Genomic DNA, 15730 nt, shown 5'->3' with positions numbered 1-15730 from the left:
CTCTTTCCACTTCTGTCTGTCCCAGGAGAGTTTGAGCCACCTTATGCCTCTAATAAATCAGGCAGTGATTGCACACCAGGTGATGTAATTCATTTTCCACCTAAAGATAATTGCATACATCCATGCCAGCAGCAGATTTGAACCTGCAGCCTGTTCGTTAGAGCAGATGCTAACTGCTTGTCTAACCAAACTGGTAAACTGAATTAAATCACTTTCTTCATGTTTCTGATTTTAATGCTAGAAGTTATGATAATATTAGGTTAGCATATGTAGAGTTACCATTTATAGTAATAATCGATCTACAACTTGCTTATAAATGTTAAATCTTAGGTACATCTGTAGGTGTTGAAAGAGCAAAATTAATAAATACATATTCCTCAAAATATGTTGTTGTCACTCAGGCATAAACATTCACTGTAAATGTTGATCATTAAACTTATCACAAAGAATCAAGATATTTTAGTTTAGTAATTGCATAGTTTAATTCACAGGTTCTGAAGAAATGTTTCATGAATCACTCAGCTTTTTTTTAAGGAGTACATATAACAAAAAGTTTTTGTTATATGCACTCCTTAAAAAAAATGTGCACTGTACATGAATACTAATATGTTGTACTGTATTACTTCCTAAAACTTCTGGATCACTTAAGAGTTAGAGCTAAGTAATGGAAGGTGGCTTCCATATAGCCTGTAAGAAATGTGGAAAATCAGTATGGATTTTTGATTTAATATACCAATCCTGTAGTGCTTAGTAAGATGAAGATTGGACTATGTTATTGAGTATCCAATTTGATACTGAACAAACACAGTTAGGATAGGCAGGAAATTTGGAAATTGGCAGACCAGTTAGCATTCTGTAAAAACCATGCACAGGTAGGATGCTACAACATGATTAAATGTAATGCCTCCTTTATCATTGCCTAGTTGAACATGACCTGTTATTTGTCACAACCAGAAAATGATAACTGGAAATTAAAGACAATAGTGAAAAGTCAGCTACTTGAACAGCCTCAAACTCCAAAGAATTCAAGATAGGTACCTTTAAAGAAGCATCAGTGGAGTTGATGGTAAAGGAATTACAGAAATACCATATTAAAGTTTTTATTATATATCAGCTGTTTATATCAATTTCATAGTTTATATAATTTAAATATTTTGTAGCTAGAACACAAGTCAGCAGATTTAACTGGTATATATATCTGATTTGCTAACCTCATAAATGTTAATTCATCATTTTAAATATTATACTGAACAAAAAGTTTAGGTTGATATTCTTTTTTTCCACCCCCTCTTCCCAGATATTATTCACAAATTTGCAAGGGATAAATATTCAAAAAGATTTCCAGAACTTGAGTCACTTGTACCTGGTGCCCTTGAATACGTTTCCACAGTTAAAGTATGTATTGTAATTTATTACAGTAGAGGTGCAGTTATCTCAGCTAAATGGAGCTGGGATACCTTGTCTAACCAGACAATTAATATGGAATGTTTATTTATTTATTTTTTTAGTTTTTTGCTTTGTATATACTGAAATATGTTGGAATGGTTTTTGTCAGATAGAAAGGAAATGATCATGCAGTTTTCATTCTCATTTAAATTGTAAATATATTTGCAAAAAAAACAGTTTTTCTTCCTGTGCTGTATTTTGTTATTTCTTGCTAGATTTTCTCTATACATATCCATAGGTTTACCTAATATATATGCAAACCAAAGTTTGGCTATACTTCATTTTCTTTTAAAAAGCTTGAAATATAATATATGCAGAACATAAATTTGAGTCCAAAAAAACCTTCAGAGTTTGATAAAAGTGAGTGTACTTTTTGAATTTGGATGAGGATTGTTTGCCTGTTTTAAGAAAGCATCATCTTGTCTTTGAAGGAAATTTCATAAGTAGGTTTTAGAGATACAGATATTTGATTCAGAAGGGTTGTTGTGAATTATTGTATATACTTGTGGTATTGTCCAACTAATAACATATTGAACTAGATGTTTGTTTATGGTCACTTGCACTCTTCATACAGCAGCAATCTTTTGGGGCTTTTGGTTTGCTTCAATAAATGTGACACTGTCCAAAAATATGAAGCTGAAATGTATATGTGCTACTAAATGGGATCTTTTGTTTCTCTCCTTTTTGGATTCCTGAAGTAACTCTTTTTATATAACAATGCAATGCACATACATATCATGTATAGATTTATAGTGTAATGCCCTATTATGAATACAGTAAGATTTGAGTCCAATAAGCCTTCACAGGTTTGATAATAAATTACTGTATATTTTTGGTTAAATGACTGTTTTCCAAATACATCAATCTCTGAATGACATTTTAGAAATGGAAACTGTTGATCAGAATACTCAGAAGCATTTCTGTGCATCGTATATACTTATTGTGCATGCTTGTGTTGTCCATCTGATAACTTCTGGAACTAGGAGTTGGTTTACGATCTGTGGCACTTGACATCCTGTAAATCTTTATTGTGCCCTTGGTTTGCCTTAATAATTGTGAAGTATGCTTGAAAATATAGTTTATCTAAAATGCGTAAGTACCATTAAACAATACTTTTTTGTTGCTAAATAATGATATTCATATTCATGAAAGTACAAAAAAAAAGTGTAAGCAAACAAAAATCTGCGTGTATGTGTGTGCACACATTAAGTGTTATTGTGACTATGCCACTTGATGTGATATTACTTGCTCTTTACATCCAGCCTTAGGTATATATTCCACATGAACTTGTTTGAAAATGTTTGCAAGTTAAACATGCAAACATTTTTTTTTATTTATGTTGGATAAATATAGATGAAAACAAGCATATAATTTTTGTCAGTTATAATATATTCCTTTATTTTATTATCATGAGTTTATAGTTCAGTATGGTTTCTTCCTGAAAGCAGTAAACTGATCTCCCTTCTGGCTGACAAAGAATGAGGAAATCTAGAAATGGAATACAGCAGCTATTTCTAGTATAAATTGTTTACACAATTTATACTAGAAGTATAAATTGTGTACTAAATAAGTGTTCTGTGAAAAATTATCAAAATTAATATGAGCCTGGAATGGTTTTAAATGCTGCGACAAGTTCAAACATGTTTGAAAATCAGGCACTCCTCACTTTGCGTGTGGATTGTGCTGTTAAGGCCAGCATGCACTGGCCTTGACTCAGCTACTGGCTGACAGCCACCTGCAGTTGTCGACACCTCCAAGTGTGAGTGAAGTACGGAGGTGTCTATTCTAGGAAACATGCGGTCACAAGCAAGGTCAATGCGATGCGCTGCAGCCCAGCATGCCTGTAGTGTGCGCTGTCACATTTTTGCAATGCAGTACAGCCTGCTGCAGTGATAGTATGTGCTTAGCTTTATATTGAATATGAGACTGATGATACTCGACTCTAATCAAGATGTTCCATTAAAATTTCAGGATTTGTGAAGTGTTCTGTCGTAGGAAAAGTTTGAGAAACCCTGCATAAGGAGATGGAGATTTGTATCTTTAGAGCTCCAAGACTTCTTCGTGAAAATCATTGCTGTTCATTCTAAAGTATCACTTACACTAAAAATAGAAAAGAATATGAAATTCCTGTTTGGAAAGGAAATATGTAAAGTGAAGTCTCCAGATTTTTGACTTCATTTTCCAATATGGAGACTGAAGTTTCATCAATCAGTTTCCAATTCATTATCTTGTTTTAGAAAGAAAACTCGCATTCGACAACATATTCATGCTCAGTGTCATCACCATCTTTGTTAAAATTCCAACACACAATTCTCATCCAAAAGCTTCACTCCACTTGCTTCACTGAGACTTTATAGATGCAAGAAATACAGTATATCATTGTTACTGAAGACTTATCAGGGACTTATCATGGCTGTACCTTCAGAGGCACCTTTAACATAAGGAATGGTAACACACAATGGACCACCTCTGTATCACCATCATGATGCACCATTATGATGAAAAGCAGATGACAAGGAAACTTTACCAGTATCAGTGGTATTGTTGGGATATAAATAAATCACATCAAGTCCACCTTCTTTGCTGATAACTTTACTGAATCTTATCTCAACAAGATCATTGATAGTTAATAGTTTCCTTGTCATATGCTTCTTGTGATGGCAATACAGAGGTGATCCGTTGTGTTACCATTCCTTATGTTAGCGAGGTGTCTCTGAAAGTATAGCTAGACTACTTAAATCAGTTGACTTGCATGTGTCCTTCCCACCCTATCAACAACATTTCTACTTTTCTAGGCTTCAAAAAAGAAAAAGAAAAAAAAGAAACTTCTGCTTTTGGCCCACCTTGGAGTGTGTCAATTTCCTTGCCAGTGTGGGTTATCAACAGGTAAATCGGCAGCGGTGCATCGTGATGAACATTTAGATGCATTAAATCCATGAGGCAGGAACAATTGGGACTTGGGGGAACATTCTATCTCCACCAGGCATTGAATCCTTTGGAAGAAAATTAAGGTTCTTCATAAAAGTAATTATCTCATAGAGCACTTATATAAAGAAAGTTGTAAAACCTTGCTACATTGTCTGAATTTTAATAGAAGTGATAGACTAAAATTTTCCTTTTTATAGGAAGTAGTTCTTCTTCTTCACAAGTTCTGGAATTAATTTTAAAATTAAAATCCCATAGGAGTCACTTGAGGATCAAAGCCAAATAACTGGGAGGAGACTTCTACATCGTCTTTCAGGAATGCAGAGAACCAACTGGGGGGTTCTGACCTGATGTCCAATCCTCACCTTCACGTGGTGCACTCCGTTAGTATAGTTCATTCTGGGTATTGAACAAACTAGGGTGGGCTGGCAATTTGGTACAGCTGACAACGTTGTACTCTCTATTGGCTTAAGCCACAAATGCATATAATGGTACAACATGATGAGATTTCATGCTTGCTGGGGGTGTCACTCAGTTAAATAAGGCCCCTCCTCTGTTTTCATCAGGGAACCAGGGCAAACAGTGAAAAGGTAGCTACCGGAACAAGTTCCAACTCAGCATCTAGAAGAAAGAAGAATACCAGTGTCAGAAGAACCAAAGATAGGAACCATCAATATATGGAGTATTGATGGAAAGGAAATTGAACTTGCAGAAGAATTGGAAAAGTACCACGTGGACATAATTGGCATTACCGAGACAAAGAAGACAAAAACAGGTGAGATCTTTAAAAAAGTATAAGATGTTACATTCAGGCAATAATGATCAAGGAAAGGAAGGAGTAGTGACAGCATTCAATCATGTGATAGCACCAAACATGAAAATAACTTTCCTCATTGGAAAGTTATTTCCAATGAGGAAATATACTTTTTTAGTTTGTTTACTTGATTTATACTTATTTAGTTTGTTTACTTGATAAAATCCTTTCTTATTTTAAAACCTTACTCAATTAAAATCCTGTCGCTGCGTCCTTGTAATATCTATTTGTTATCTGTATGTTAACCCTATATTATATCTTGTTCCATCTCAAATAGCCCTCCTTCTAATCTACTGTCGTGCCCTTAAAATATTAATTCAGATTTATCTCCTCTTCGGATATTGGCAAAATTTATATTATGCTGCACCAGCCAACATCCTATAACAGAGGAGACTCTTGTTCAGGGAAATAATTCTAAATTCAAAAGGGACACACGATAATTTATCTCCTGCTAGCGCTGTGCAGATTCAGTTAGCAGTCGTGACTCGAATCTCACTTAAGCAATTATATCTAAATTCCTTCCTGCCTTAAGGTTCTATTTCATAAGTGGTGGTTTGAATTCGTAATCAGGCATAAACTGAGGTATAAGGTACAAAACATGTTTATTGGAAAACATAAAAGATTTACAGTTAAGAAAATTCAATTATTTAATGGATCAAAATTTACTCTAAGTTAAGGTTCATACTAAATCACAATGAATCCGAGTATGCCAAATCCTTCAGTTACGAAAGTATAGGATAAAGTGTAAGCATAATACTACTAGGATATAATTCCTTTCACAAGTCATTCACAGAACACACATTGAACACTTTCATTAATACTCTACCAACATTTATCTTATTTCTAAATTTCATTAAGCAAGCCTAGCCATTCTTGATCAAAATACTGCCTATCAGCAATTCTTGTTTGTTCCACAGGGTCTTAATTAATTCAGTCAATTCTCACTTAAAAGTTCTCTACTAGTGGCCTTTAGTTTACAGTACACACAAATTTCTTATTCTTCTAAGCGATATTTAACATAGAATGAAAATCTTTACATTACCGGATCCTTTCAGATTTCATGCCGCCATCTCATGTAGATCTGGGTTACCTTACTGTATATTCTTCGGCTGTCTTTGCATCTAGCAATGCACTATGCTTTTCTTTTAATTGTTTCTGACTGTTGCGAGCTGTCTACCGCTCCGCAGGAAACTATCTTCGATGGGACATTCTGCTAAGGCTTGATTCCGCATGGGCTGTCATATCGTGATCAGCTCCACTTGAAAATCTTCAAGCATTCTCAAGAAAAGAACCTGCCGTCTGTCATCACCGTAGTCGATCCACTGCTCTCTCACGAATTCCTGACAAAACCTCCTAAAACTCGAATCCAGGAACTGAAAGGAAAAAGCCCTGTAAAATGGCGTGCTTCGTCTTTTATTCACCCTTTTTGGGCACCCTCTATTCAATGTAGTTTTCACCCACGAACCCCATCATTCATGCCCCTTGGGTGATCTTACACTCTCCCTAATCTGTTAGGTTACATTATTCCAGGTAGCTGTTCTGACGTCATTTTCCACGTAGGTATAGCCTCCATCGCTACGCTTGACTCGTACAGATTATCCGCAATTATTCCAGATTACTACTTATAATTTTTCTCAGAATTTCGTAATGTACTAGACAGCTTAAAATTGGGAATTACAAATAACTTAACAATTCCCTTACACAATTCTTACTATTTTGACATATAATTCTCTGCTTCTCATTTCAGTTATGCAGGAATAACTCTCACTATATGGCACACATGGACTACACATTATTACATAACATAAAATAATACTTCATAATTATTAGCTGATGTGTAGATATCTCCTTGATTAGTAATAAATATCATGTTAAATCCTGAATAAAGAATTTACTTGTGAAGCTCTCCATTCAGGATCTAACAGCACATTTCAAAATTAGGAAATGGACAATGAAACTTATTTGTTCCTGTGGTCCTGCAGAAGGTTCTTCTAAGGAAGAATTTTTCAAGTCATTAGAATAGGCAGCTGACATAAAGAAAATGAAAAAGTGGTCCTTTTCATATAAGAATGGCTTGAGAAAATTTGGAGAAAAGGGTAGAACTAATAATAATGGTAAGTATTTGCTGGATTTCTGATGAGAACATGGACTGGTCATTACTAACACCATGTTTCAACATAAAATGTGCACAAGTTCACGTGGAGAGAAGACAAGAAGTAATAAAAGCCTCATTGACTATGTCATTGTTGGTAGTGAAATCTTCATGCTAGGTCAAGATGTACCAGACAGTACAGAGGGTTTGAAATTGGAAATGACCATCACTTATTGCTATGCAGGATAACAATGGATATTACATAGAAAAAACACTGTGCAAGAAAGTCGTAAAAAAATTTAAGTGGAGGTACTCTTACAGGTAAACTCTAGACTCAACTGTACAAACATTATTGAAGAAAATTTGAAGTCATTAGAAAACAACAACCAAATCTCGAAATCTGTCAAAATCAGAAGGCATTGATTGATTCAGGTAATTATTATGCAGTGAAGTTGTCTGTAAGGATAGAAAAATAAGAACCCCATAATGGACACAAGACATTAAAGAAGCAGGTCTAGAAAATAAGAAAGCAAAACAATTCCTAGCATATAAGTCAGCATATGCCCAAAAAGAATACAGAGAAAAATGTAAGCAAGCTCAGCTATATGTGAAAGTAGTTAAACAAAAGCCACTGCAAGACCTTGGTAAGAATATAGAAAATAAATGTCAGGAAGGTGGCAAAATATTCTGGAGGAAGGAGCAATGTAAAAGGAATCAAAGATGATAAAGGTGACAAGAAAGATGAAGATGAGGATATCCTAGATGTTTGGAGTAATTATTTTGAAAGACTGTTAAGCAAAACACACAGTGACAGAACCATACTAGAAAATTTTCAAGAGGAATGCAAAGAGGGGTAAATATCAATACTTGAAGTAGAAAAAAGCAATCAAATACCCTAAATTTTTGAAAGATTGCTGAAATAGATAATATTAAACCAGAAATGTTCAAATATGGTGGTATAAAAGTTTTGCAGTGGTATTGCATAATTTAGAGAATCTGGTCAGAAGGTCGAATTCCAGATGATTGGAGTAGAGCTCTAATAGTTCTCACCTATAAAAAAGGGAATAAAACTGATTGTGAGAATTAGAGAGGAATTTCTCTACCAAGTCTGTTTACCAAGTATTCCAGGTAAGATTTATATAAGCTTACTCTGAAAAGAAGTTAAGAAAGAATGTGGCAGAGAACTTTGGAGAAGAACAAGCTGGGGTGTCAGGCCAAATAGAGGTTGTCAAAATCAGATTTTCACTTTATGACCAATTTTTGAGAAATCATGGGAATATGACAAGGTTCTGTACTTTAGTTTTGTACACCTGGAAAGGGCATATGACACAGTTCCCAGAGAAAAGCTTTTCAAACCACTACCATTATTATGGAGTAAATGGAATATTATACAGTGCAAATGTGTATAGTCTATAATTTGGCAGTTAAAATTGAAGGAAAGACTGGAAAATAGTTTGATGTAAAATCTAGGGTAAGAGAAGGATGCACATTATCTCCACTTTAATTCATCTGTATGGATCACATTATGAAAGAAAGTGCCATTAGGCTTGATATTAGAGTTGGAAATGTCAAACTTAGGTCTTTGCTTTATTCAAATACTGTACTCCTAAACATATCTTGTGCAAGTCTCCAGGATTCTCTAATTAAATTGAATAACAGCTGTAACAAATTTTGCATGAAAATCAGAAATAAAAAACCAAAACTATGAAAATAAGCAGGAACATAGAAAACTTCATCTGCATTTTGAATGGAGATCGTATAGAACAAGTAAAATATTTCAGCTATTTAGGCACATTTTTTAGTGAAGATTGCAGGTTAAATCTGGAAATAGACAGAAATAAGCAAAGCTGGTATAGTGAGTAGCCAGCTTTGCTTATTTAATAAATTAATAAATTTATGTGGAATAAGAGAGAATTAGCTAAAACCCCAAACTAACAGTATACAGGATAGTGTTCAAACCAGTTTTAAGTTATGGATCTGAGAGTTGGGTTAGAAATAAAGCACTAGATCAAAGACTAGAGACCACAGATATGAGGGTTCTGAGAAAAATTAGGGGAGTGAACAGATATCATCATTGGCTGAATTATATAAAAATGAAGATATTAGAAAGGAAAACTTAACATTGTTAGTATTCAAGAATGCCTAAGCATAGTTAATCCAAGCTTAAATAGAATGAGTGAGGAAAGGTTAGCAAAACTGGTTTTGGATACCAAGATGGCAGGAAAGAGATCCAGAGGAAGACCAAGTTCTAGGTTCTGATTAATTCAGTCAGAAGTGCCTTAGAAGCATGAAATGTTAGATATGACAATATTGGAGTTCTGACAAGTACTGTCCGACCATGAATGCGAGACCCTTCGACACTTCTGTGCATGGCAGAAGGCAAATCCATTCTGGTAATAGGGTAGTCAGTGTGTTTCGTGAAATGAGTGCTTATTATTATACATCAGAAAATTAGCTTTTCTTTTGGGAAAATTCTAGTTTTTAAAGTGTATCTATTTTGCTTGTATGACAGTTGGAAAATTTTATAAAGCATGTGATTTCGTGTGTTGGTGACAAATTCGTACATCACCTTATTCCTTTCTCCCCCTTCAACATGAATTGACTCTTCTTTGCAATCTGTCAGCTGTTCGACCACAGTAATAGACTAATTTCCTCCAAATTAGTCTTATTGTGGTTGAACAGTAATAGACTAATTTGGAGGAAAATTGTGGATAGGAGATTAATAATAATGTGAACTTAATCATATCCTTTCCTTTAGTGTTACATGGTGATCAGCATTCATTTCAGACAAATTATGGAGACTACAATCATGTTTGAAATAACTATTTTAATTTCTCGACATTTCGATCTTCATATTAAGGTCATCATCACATAGTATGCTAAAGAGATAATTGTTTGATTAACTGTTATTCTACTGACCTGACCTCTAGTGAAAATATGAAATAAAAATAGAATAAATAAATGAAATGAAATAAAATAAAATAACTACAAATAAATAACTATATTCTGTTTATGACAACATCAAAGGAAATTTTTTTTTTTTTTTTGCTTTTTCACAACATAGTTTTATTAAGCAAAAGTGATGTCCTGATTTTGCATGAGAATTGTTATATTAGATTTAAGATCCTGGATTACCTATAGTCCTGTTTATAACTAACCCTTAGGGAGAAAGGTTATGTAGGTAGATTATGTGCCTTCCATATTCTTGAGATTTTTAGATCATAATTATTGTTAAGATTAGGGTGGTTGATAAGAATTTCACAGGCCTCCTTAAATTTACGTTCATACCACATTTTGGTGTGATGTAAACAACAGATGCTTTTCCAGTCAGTTCTATGTAAAGTATTCAGGGCATGATCAGAAAGGCCTGCTTGACCATAGTTATTAAATCTAATGTGCTGTTTATGTTCCATTTTTCTGATAGGGATTGTGCGTTCGGTTTTCCCTATATAGGGTAAATTACAGGTGCAGTGAATACGGTATACTCCAGGGTGGGCCAGAAGAGGAAGTGGATCCTTGGATGAGTTGAGTAAGTTCTTTAATTTTGCAGGAGGTTTAAATGTGACTTTAAGATTGTGTTTCTGTAATAGTCTGTTTATTTTGTCTGATATCCCTTTAATGTATGGAATGGTTACAGTTTTATAATATAGTCTAGTTTATTTTTGTTTTTAATTAAGGTCTTGTGAAGAATTTTGTTGGTAGTATTTTGGCTGTAGCCATTTTTTATGAAAGTATTGCTGATAATTTTTAATTCATCTTTAAGTGCTTGCTCATTGGAGCAAATCTTCAAAGCCCTGTTTTTTAGTGTGTTGATGACACCTAGTTTTTGTGTTAGCTGGTGGTAGGCATTTATGTGTATATATTGGCCAGTATGTGTGTAGGTTTCCAGTAAACAGTGAAGGAAAGACTGCCTGAAGGAGGATGTGTGACAAGTGTATCTAGAAAAGGAAGTGTGTTCTGCTTTTCAATCTCAATTGTGAATTGTATGTATTTGTGTTGTTTGTTTAGGTCATCATCACATTCCTAACATGTATACCCTCAAGGGGTGTACAGGATATGATAGTACTACATGAAGAAAAATTTACATCATTACTAACTTCCTGTCTACAATTTTCCTCCAAATCAATCTGTTACCCGTCAAGACTCCAACATTATCAGATCTTATATTTCTGTTTTCTAAGGCACTTTTTACTATATCAATCCACCTATATCTTGATCTTCCTCTGGGTCTTTTTCCTACCAACCTGGCAGACAATACTTGTTTTGCTAATCTTTCCTCTCCCATTCTGTTTAAGTGACCATACCACCTGAGATTAGCTCTGCTAACACATTCTTGGATGCCTGGATTCCTGTATATTTAGGTGGCTGAGGAAAGTGTCTGTCTGACGGCCGGGACCAGATAGAAAAAACATTGTCAATGTTTCTAAGACAAGCTTGGGGTTTTAAAGGAGAGAAATCTAGAGCACATTGTCAAAATATTCCATATAAAAGTTAGCAATTGGGAGTGATAATGGTGAGCCCATGGCTGTGCCTTCTTTTTAGGTAGAAAGCTTTTTGCCACACAAAATATCCAGAACATAGTATGCAAAAAGAGCACTGTGATATTGGGAAGAAATTTGTTCTGTAATAGAAGGATTGCGTGATTGATTGGGATATTTGTGAAGAGGGCAGAGATGTCAGAACTGACTAATAAATCACTTTTTTTCCCCTCCAGTCTTTGATTTTGTTTACAAACTCTTGTGTGTTTTTAATATAGGAGGAGGAACGACCCACTAACTCCTTGAGTGTTCATGCTAGTTTCTTGGCTAGGCGATAATTATTGGGGCTGTCTATACCTGTAATAGACAGCCCCAATAATTGGGGCTGTCTATTACAGGTATAGACAGCCCCAATTGGTCTGAACGGTACAGAATGTACCGTTCAGACTATTGGGGAACGGTACATTCTGTTTGTTAATTTTTGGTAAACCATAATTCTTGGGGAACGAGCATAGTGGTGCAGAAGTAATTTTTTAATTGTGTCTTCAGGCCAAGAAGTGACTGATTTAAGTGGCTTTATCATTTTCTTTTTTATTCGATTGGTTGGGTTATAGTTAACAAGTTGACAGGTGCTGTTGTCCATACAACACTCATCCTACTTGGTCATCACTCCTTTTCTCTTTTGAAAGAATGAGCGTATTTATATTATATAAAATGGTGAGATATTGAGAAACCTGTTTTCTTCTTGGTGGAAGGTCTAACACTAAATAATTTATGGGAAGGTTGTAAATAAGTAGAATTTTCTCAGTATCTTGGAGAGTTCTAAAATACCTGATGCATGAAGAATGGGAACTCCTGTTTCAGTCATATTATTTAGAAATAGTACTTATTCATGATTCCTTGGATAACTACTGGAAGTTATCCAAGTTATCTATTCATTGTGGTGAATTTGATTGTGCAGATTCTTCTTGTAAAAAAAGAGACATTGCCATATTTTCTGAAGGAAAAATGCTGAGATTTTGCATTTTTCTGCCTCTAAATGTAGATTTATTATTGTATTATGAACCAATAATAATAATATATATATATAATTTTTTAATGTTTTATCCCAGCAAAGGATCTGCTTGAATACAAGGAAGTTCTGCAAATATTTCAATAGAATCAAAATGTCGTCATCAAATACTAACATGTACCTAACCTTTAGTGAGGCACAGTATATTTTGATAGTACTACTATGATTAAGTATTGTTGCTAGCTTCCTATTAAGGTTTTTTTGATATTCATCTGTTATTAGGTCTCTAATACTGGCAAATCTAGCATTTCAATGTTTTCATGTACTACTAACAGCATTTATAAATGTCAGACTTCCTCATTGTGTCTTTTTTTTTTTTTCCATCATATTACTGAATACCTATTTTACTAATTTTTCCTTTCCCATTCTGTTTAATCGATCATATCACCTTAAATTAGCTCTGCGTACACATATTCTTGAATGCTAGCAATGTCAGATTATATGATTCTGGCATTAATTTTTTTTTTCTTAGAACTCATATGTATGATCTCTTGTCTTTGATCAACTATTTTATTTCCAACCAAACTTTTAGATCTCTAAAATTGGTTTAATCACTATACTGTATACTGCTAATTAAATGTTTTGGCTAATTTCTCTGGTATAACATATAAATTTATTCACTTGGCTCCCCACTAATTAGATTACTTCAAAAACAAAGCATTTACTGTTATCTGTTTCCATATTTCGTTTGTCAGCTTCACTAAAAATTTTGTGCCTTATGTGGCTTTGTGATTATTTTACCTTCTCCAAAGGTTCTCCATTGATAATGCAGTGATTTTTTTCATATTTTTGCCAATTTTTATAGTCTGTCTTTTTTTTATTGCTGATTTTCATGCTAAATGTTATTATAACTAACGTTATCACAAGAGGAAAGCTCTTCAAAATGCTTCATTTATATCAAGCACTACTTCCTCTATATGGGAGTTGTAAGTCAGCACTTACAACTGAAGGAAGTACAGGAAAAAGGGTCGATATTAAATTGGGTGTGAGACAAGGGTGTATATTATCTCCACTGCTATCCATCATCTATATGAATCATATAAAGGAAATTGGTATTAAACCTGATATCAAAATTGGATATGTTAATCTCAGCTCTTTACTTTATGTAGCTGATGTTATACTTCAAAATAAATTCAGTCCAAGTCTGGAAAATTCCCTGACTAAATTAAGTAACTGCTGTAATAAATTTAGTATGAAAATCAGCATTAAAAAGATAATGAAAATAGGTAGAAACGTTAACAGCATCAACAGCAATTTGAATGGAGAACCTATAGAACAACTAAAACTTTTCAACTATTAGGGCAAAATTTTTAGTGAAGGCAAATTAGATATGGAAATAGACAGCACAATTAGCTGGTATGGTAAAAAGTCATATGAATAAATTTATATGGAATAAGAGAAAAATTAGTCAAAACACTAAATTAGCTATATACAAAGCAGTTGTCAAGCCAGTTTTAACTTATTTATCTGAGAGCTGGGTTAGAAATAAAACTCTTGATCAAAGACTGTAGATCAGAGATATGAGATTTCTGAGAAAGTTTGGTGGAGTGAAAGATGGCATCAGTGGCAGTGTCTTATTAAAAAGAGAATTTTAGAAAAGAATTCGATGTTGTTAGTATTCTGGAATGTCTTAGTACAGCTGATGTCAGGTGGTATGGCTACTTGAACCAGTAAGGGAGAGGAAAAGTTATCAAAACATGTTTTCTTTGACAGTATGGCAGGAGGAAGACATCAGTCTGGGTGGATTGATACAGTAAAAAGTGCCTTAGAAGAAAGACATAAAGATCTGAAAATATTGGAGTCTTGACTGATAATAGATTGATTTGGAGGAAAATTGTTGATAGGAAGTTAGTAATGATGTACGTTTTTCATGTAGTACTGTAATAATATCCTGTACTCCCTCTAAGGTTATATATCAGGAATTTGAATATGTTGAAGTTATTACAGCAGTTACTCAGGAGACTTTAAGGGTACCTGAAGACTTGAGCTGGATTCATTTAGGAATATAACAGAACCTGCATAAATAAAGAGCCAAGGTTAACATCTCTAGTTGTGATATAAGGTGTAATGCCACTTTTCTTGGTATTATCATAATGTGGTCTAATGAAATGATGAGCAAGTGTGAGTATAGTGTATGACATTGTCTTGCACCTGATTTTACATTAAACCATTTCCAGTATACCTCCTTTAAATCTAATTGCTGCCTTAACAACTTAAATACATACAACCTATATTATATATAGCTATGTATAACATTCTGTTTACTCTGTACAATTTTAATATTTCATCATCATCAAATTACTGCAATGTACCCTCAAAAGGTGTACAGGATATGATAGTACTACATGAAAAATTTACATCATTACTAACTTCCTATCTACAATTTTCCTCCAAATCAGTCTGTTACTTGCCAACACTCCAACATTATCAGATCTTATATTTCTATTGTCTAAGGACCACCTATATTTTGGTCTTCCTCTGGGTCGTTTTCCTGCCAACCATGCAGAGAACACTTGTTTTGCTAATCTTTCCTCACCCATTCTATTTAAGTGACCATACCACCTGAGATTAGCTCTGCTAACACATTCCTGGATGCTGACAATGTCAAGTTCTTTCCTAATATCCTCGTTTTTAATATGATATTGATATTGATGCCATCTGTTCACGCCTCTAATCTTTCTCAGGACTCTCATATCTGCAGTCTCTAGTCTTTGGTCAAGTGTTTTACTTCTGACCAAGCTCTCAAGATCCATAAGTTAAGACTGGTTTGAACACTGTCTTGTATACAGCTAATTTCTCTTTTATTCCATATGAATTTTTTCAATTGACTTCCTACCATACCAGCTTCGTTGATTCTGTTGTCTATTTCCATATTTAATTTACCATCTTCACTAAAAATCGTG

The 15730-nt window shown here is 34.1% G+C and overlaps 1 protein-coding gene across 2 annotated transcripts in view; it reads left to right on the top strand.

The window, feature by feature from the left end:
* The window catches only part of Prp31 (pre-mRNA processing factor 31), a 274807-nt gene that overhangs the window by 74288 nt on the left and 184789 nt on the right, over positions 1–15730 (top strand). For both annotated transcript variants that reach the window (XM_090398337.1, XM_090398338.1), the window contains exon 5: positions 1298–1395. In XM_090398337.1, coding sequence (XP_090254463.1) covers positions 1298–1395 — 98 coding nt within the window. The remainder of the gene's footprint in view (positions 1–1297; positions 1396–15730) is intronic.

Source organism: Typopeltis vanoorti, chromosome 9 (assembly GCF_054136105.1).
Source record: "Typopeltis vanoorti isolate ZY-2024b chromosome 9, IOZ_Tvanoo_1.0, whole genome shotgun sequence".
Classification (NCBI taxonomy): domain Eukaryota; kingdom Metazoa; phylum Arthropoda; class Arachnida; order Uropygi; family Thelyphonidae; genus Typopeltis; species Typopeltis vanoorti.
The sequence above is the reverse complement of the archived record's forward strand: the minus strand, read 5'-3'. Positions and strand labels throughout refer to the sequence as shown.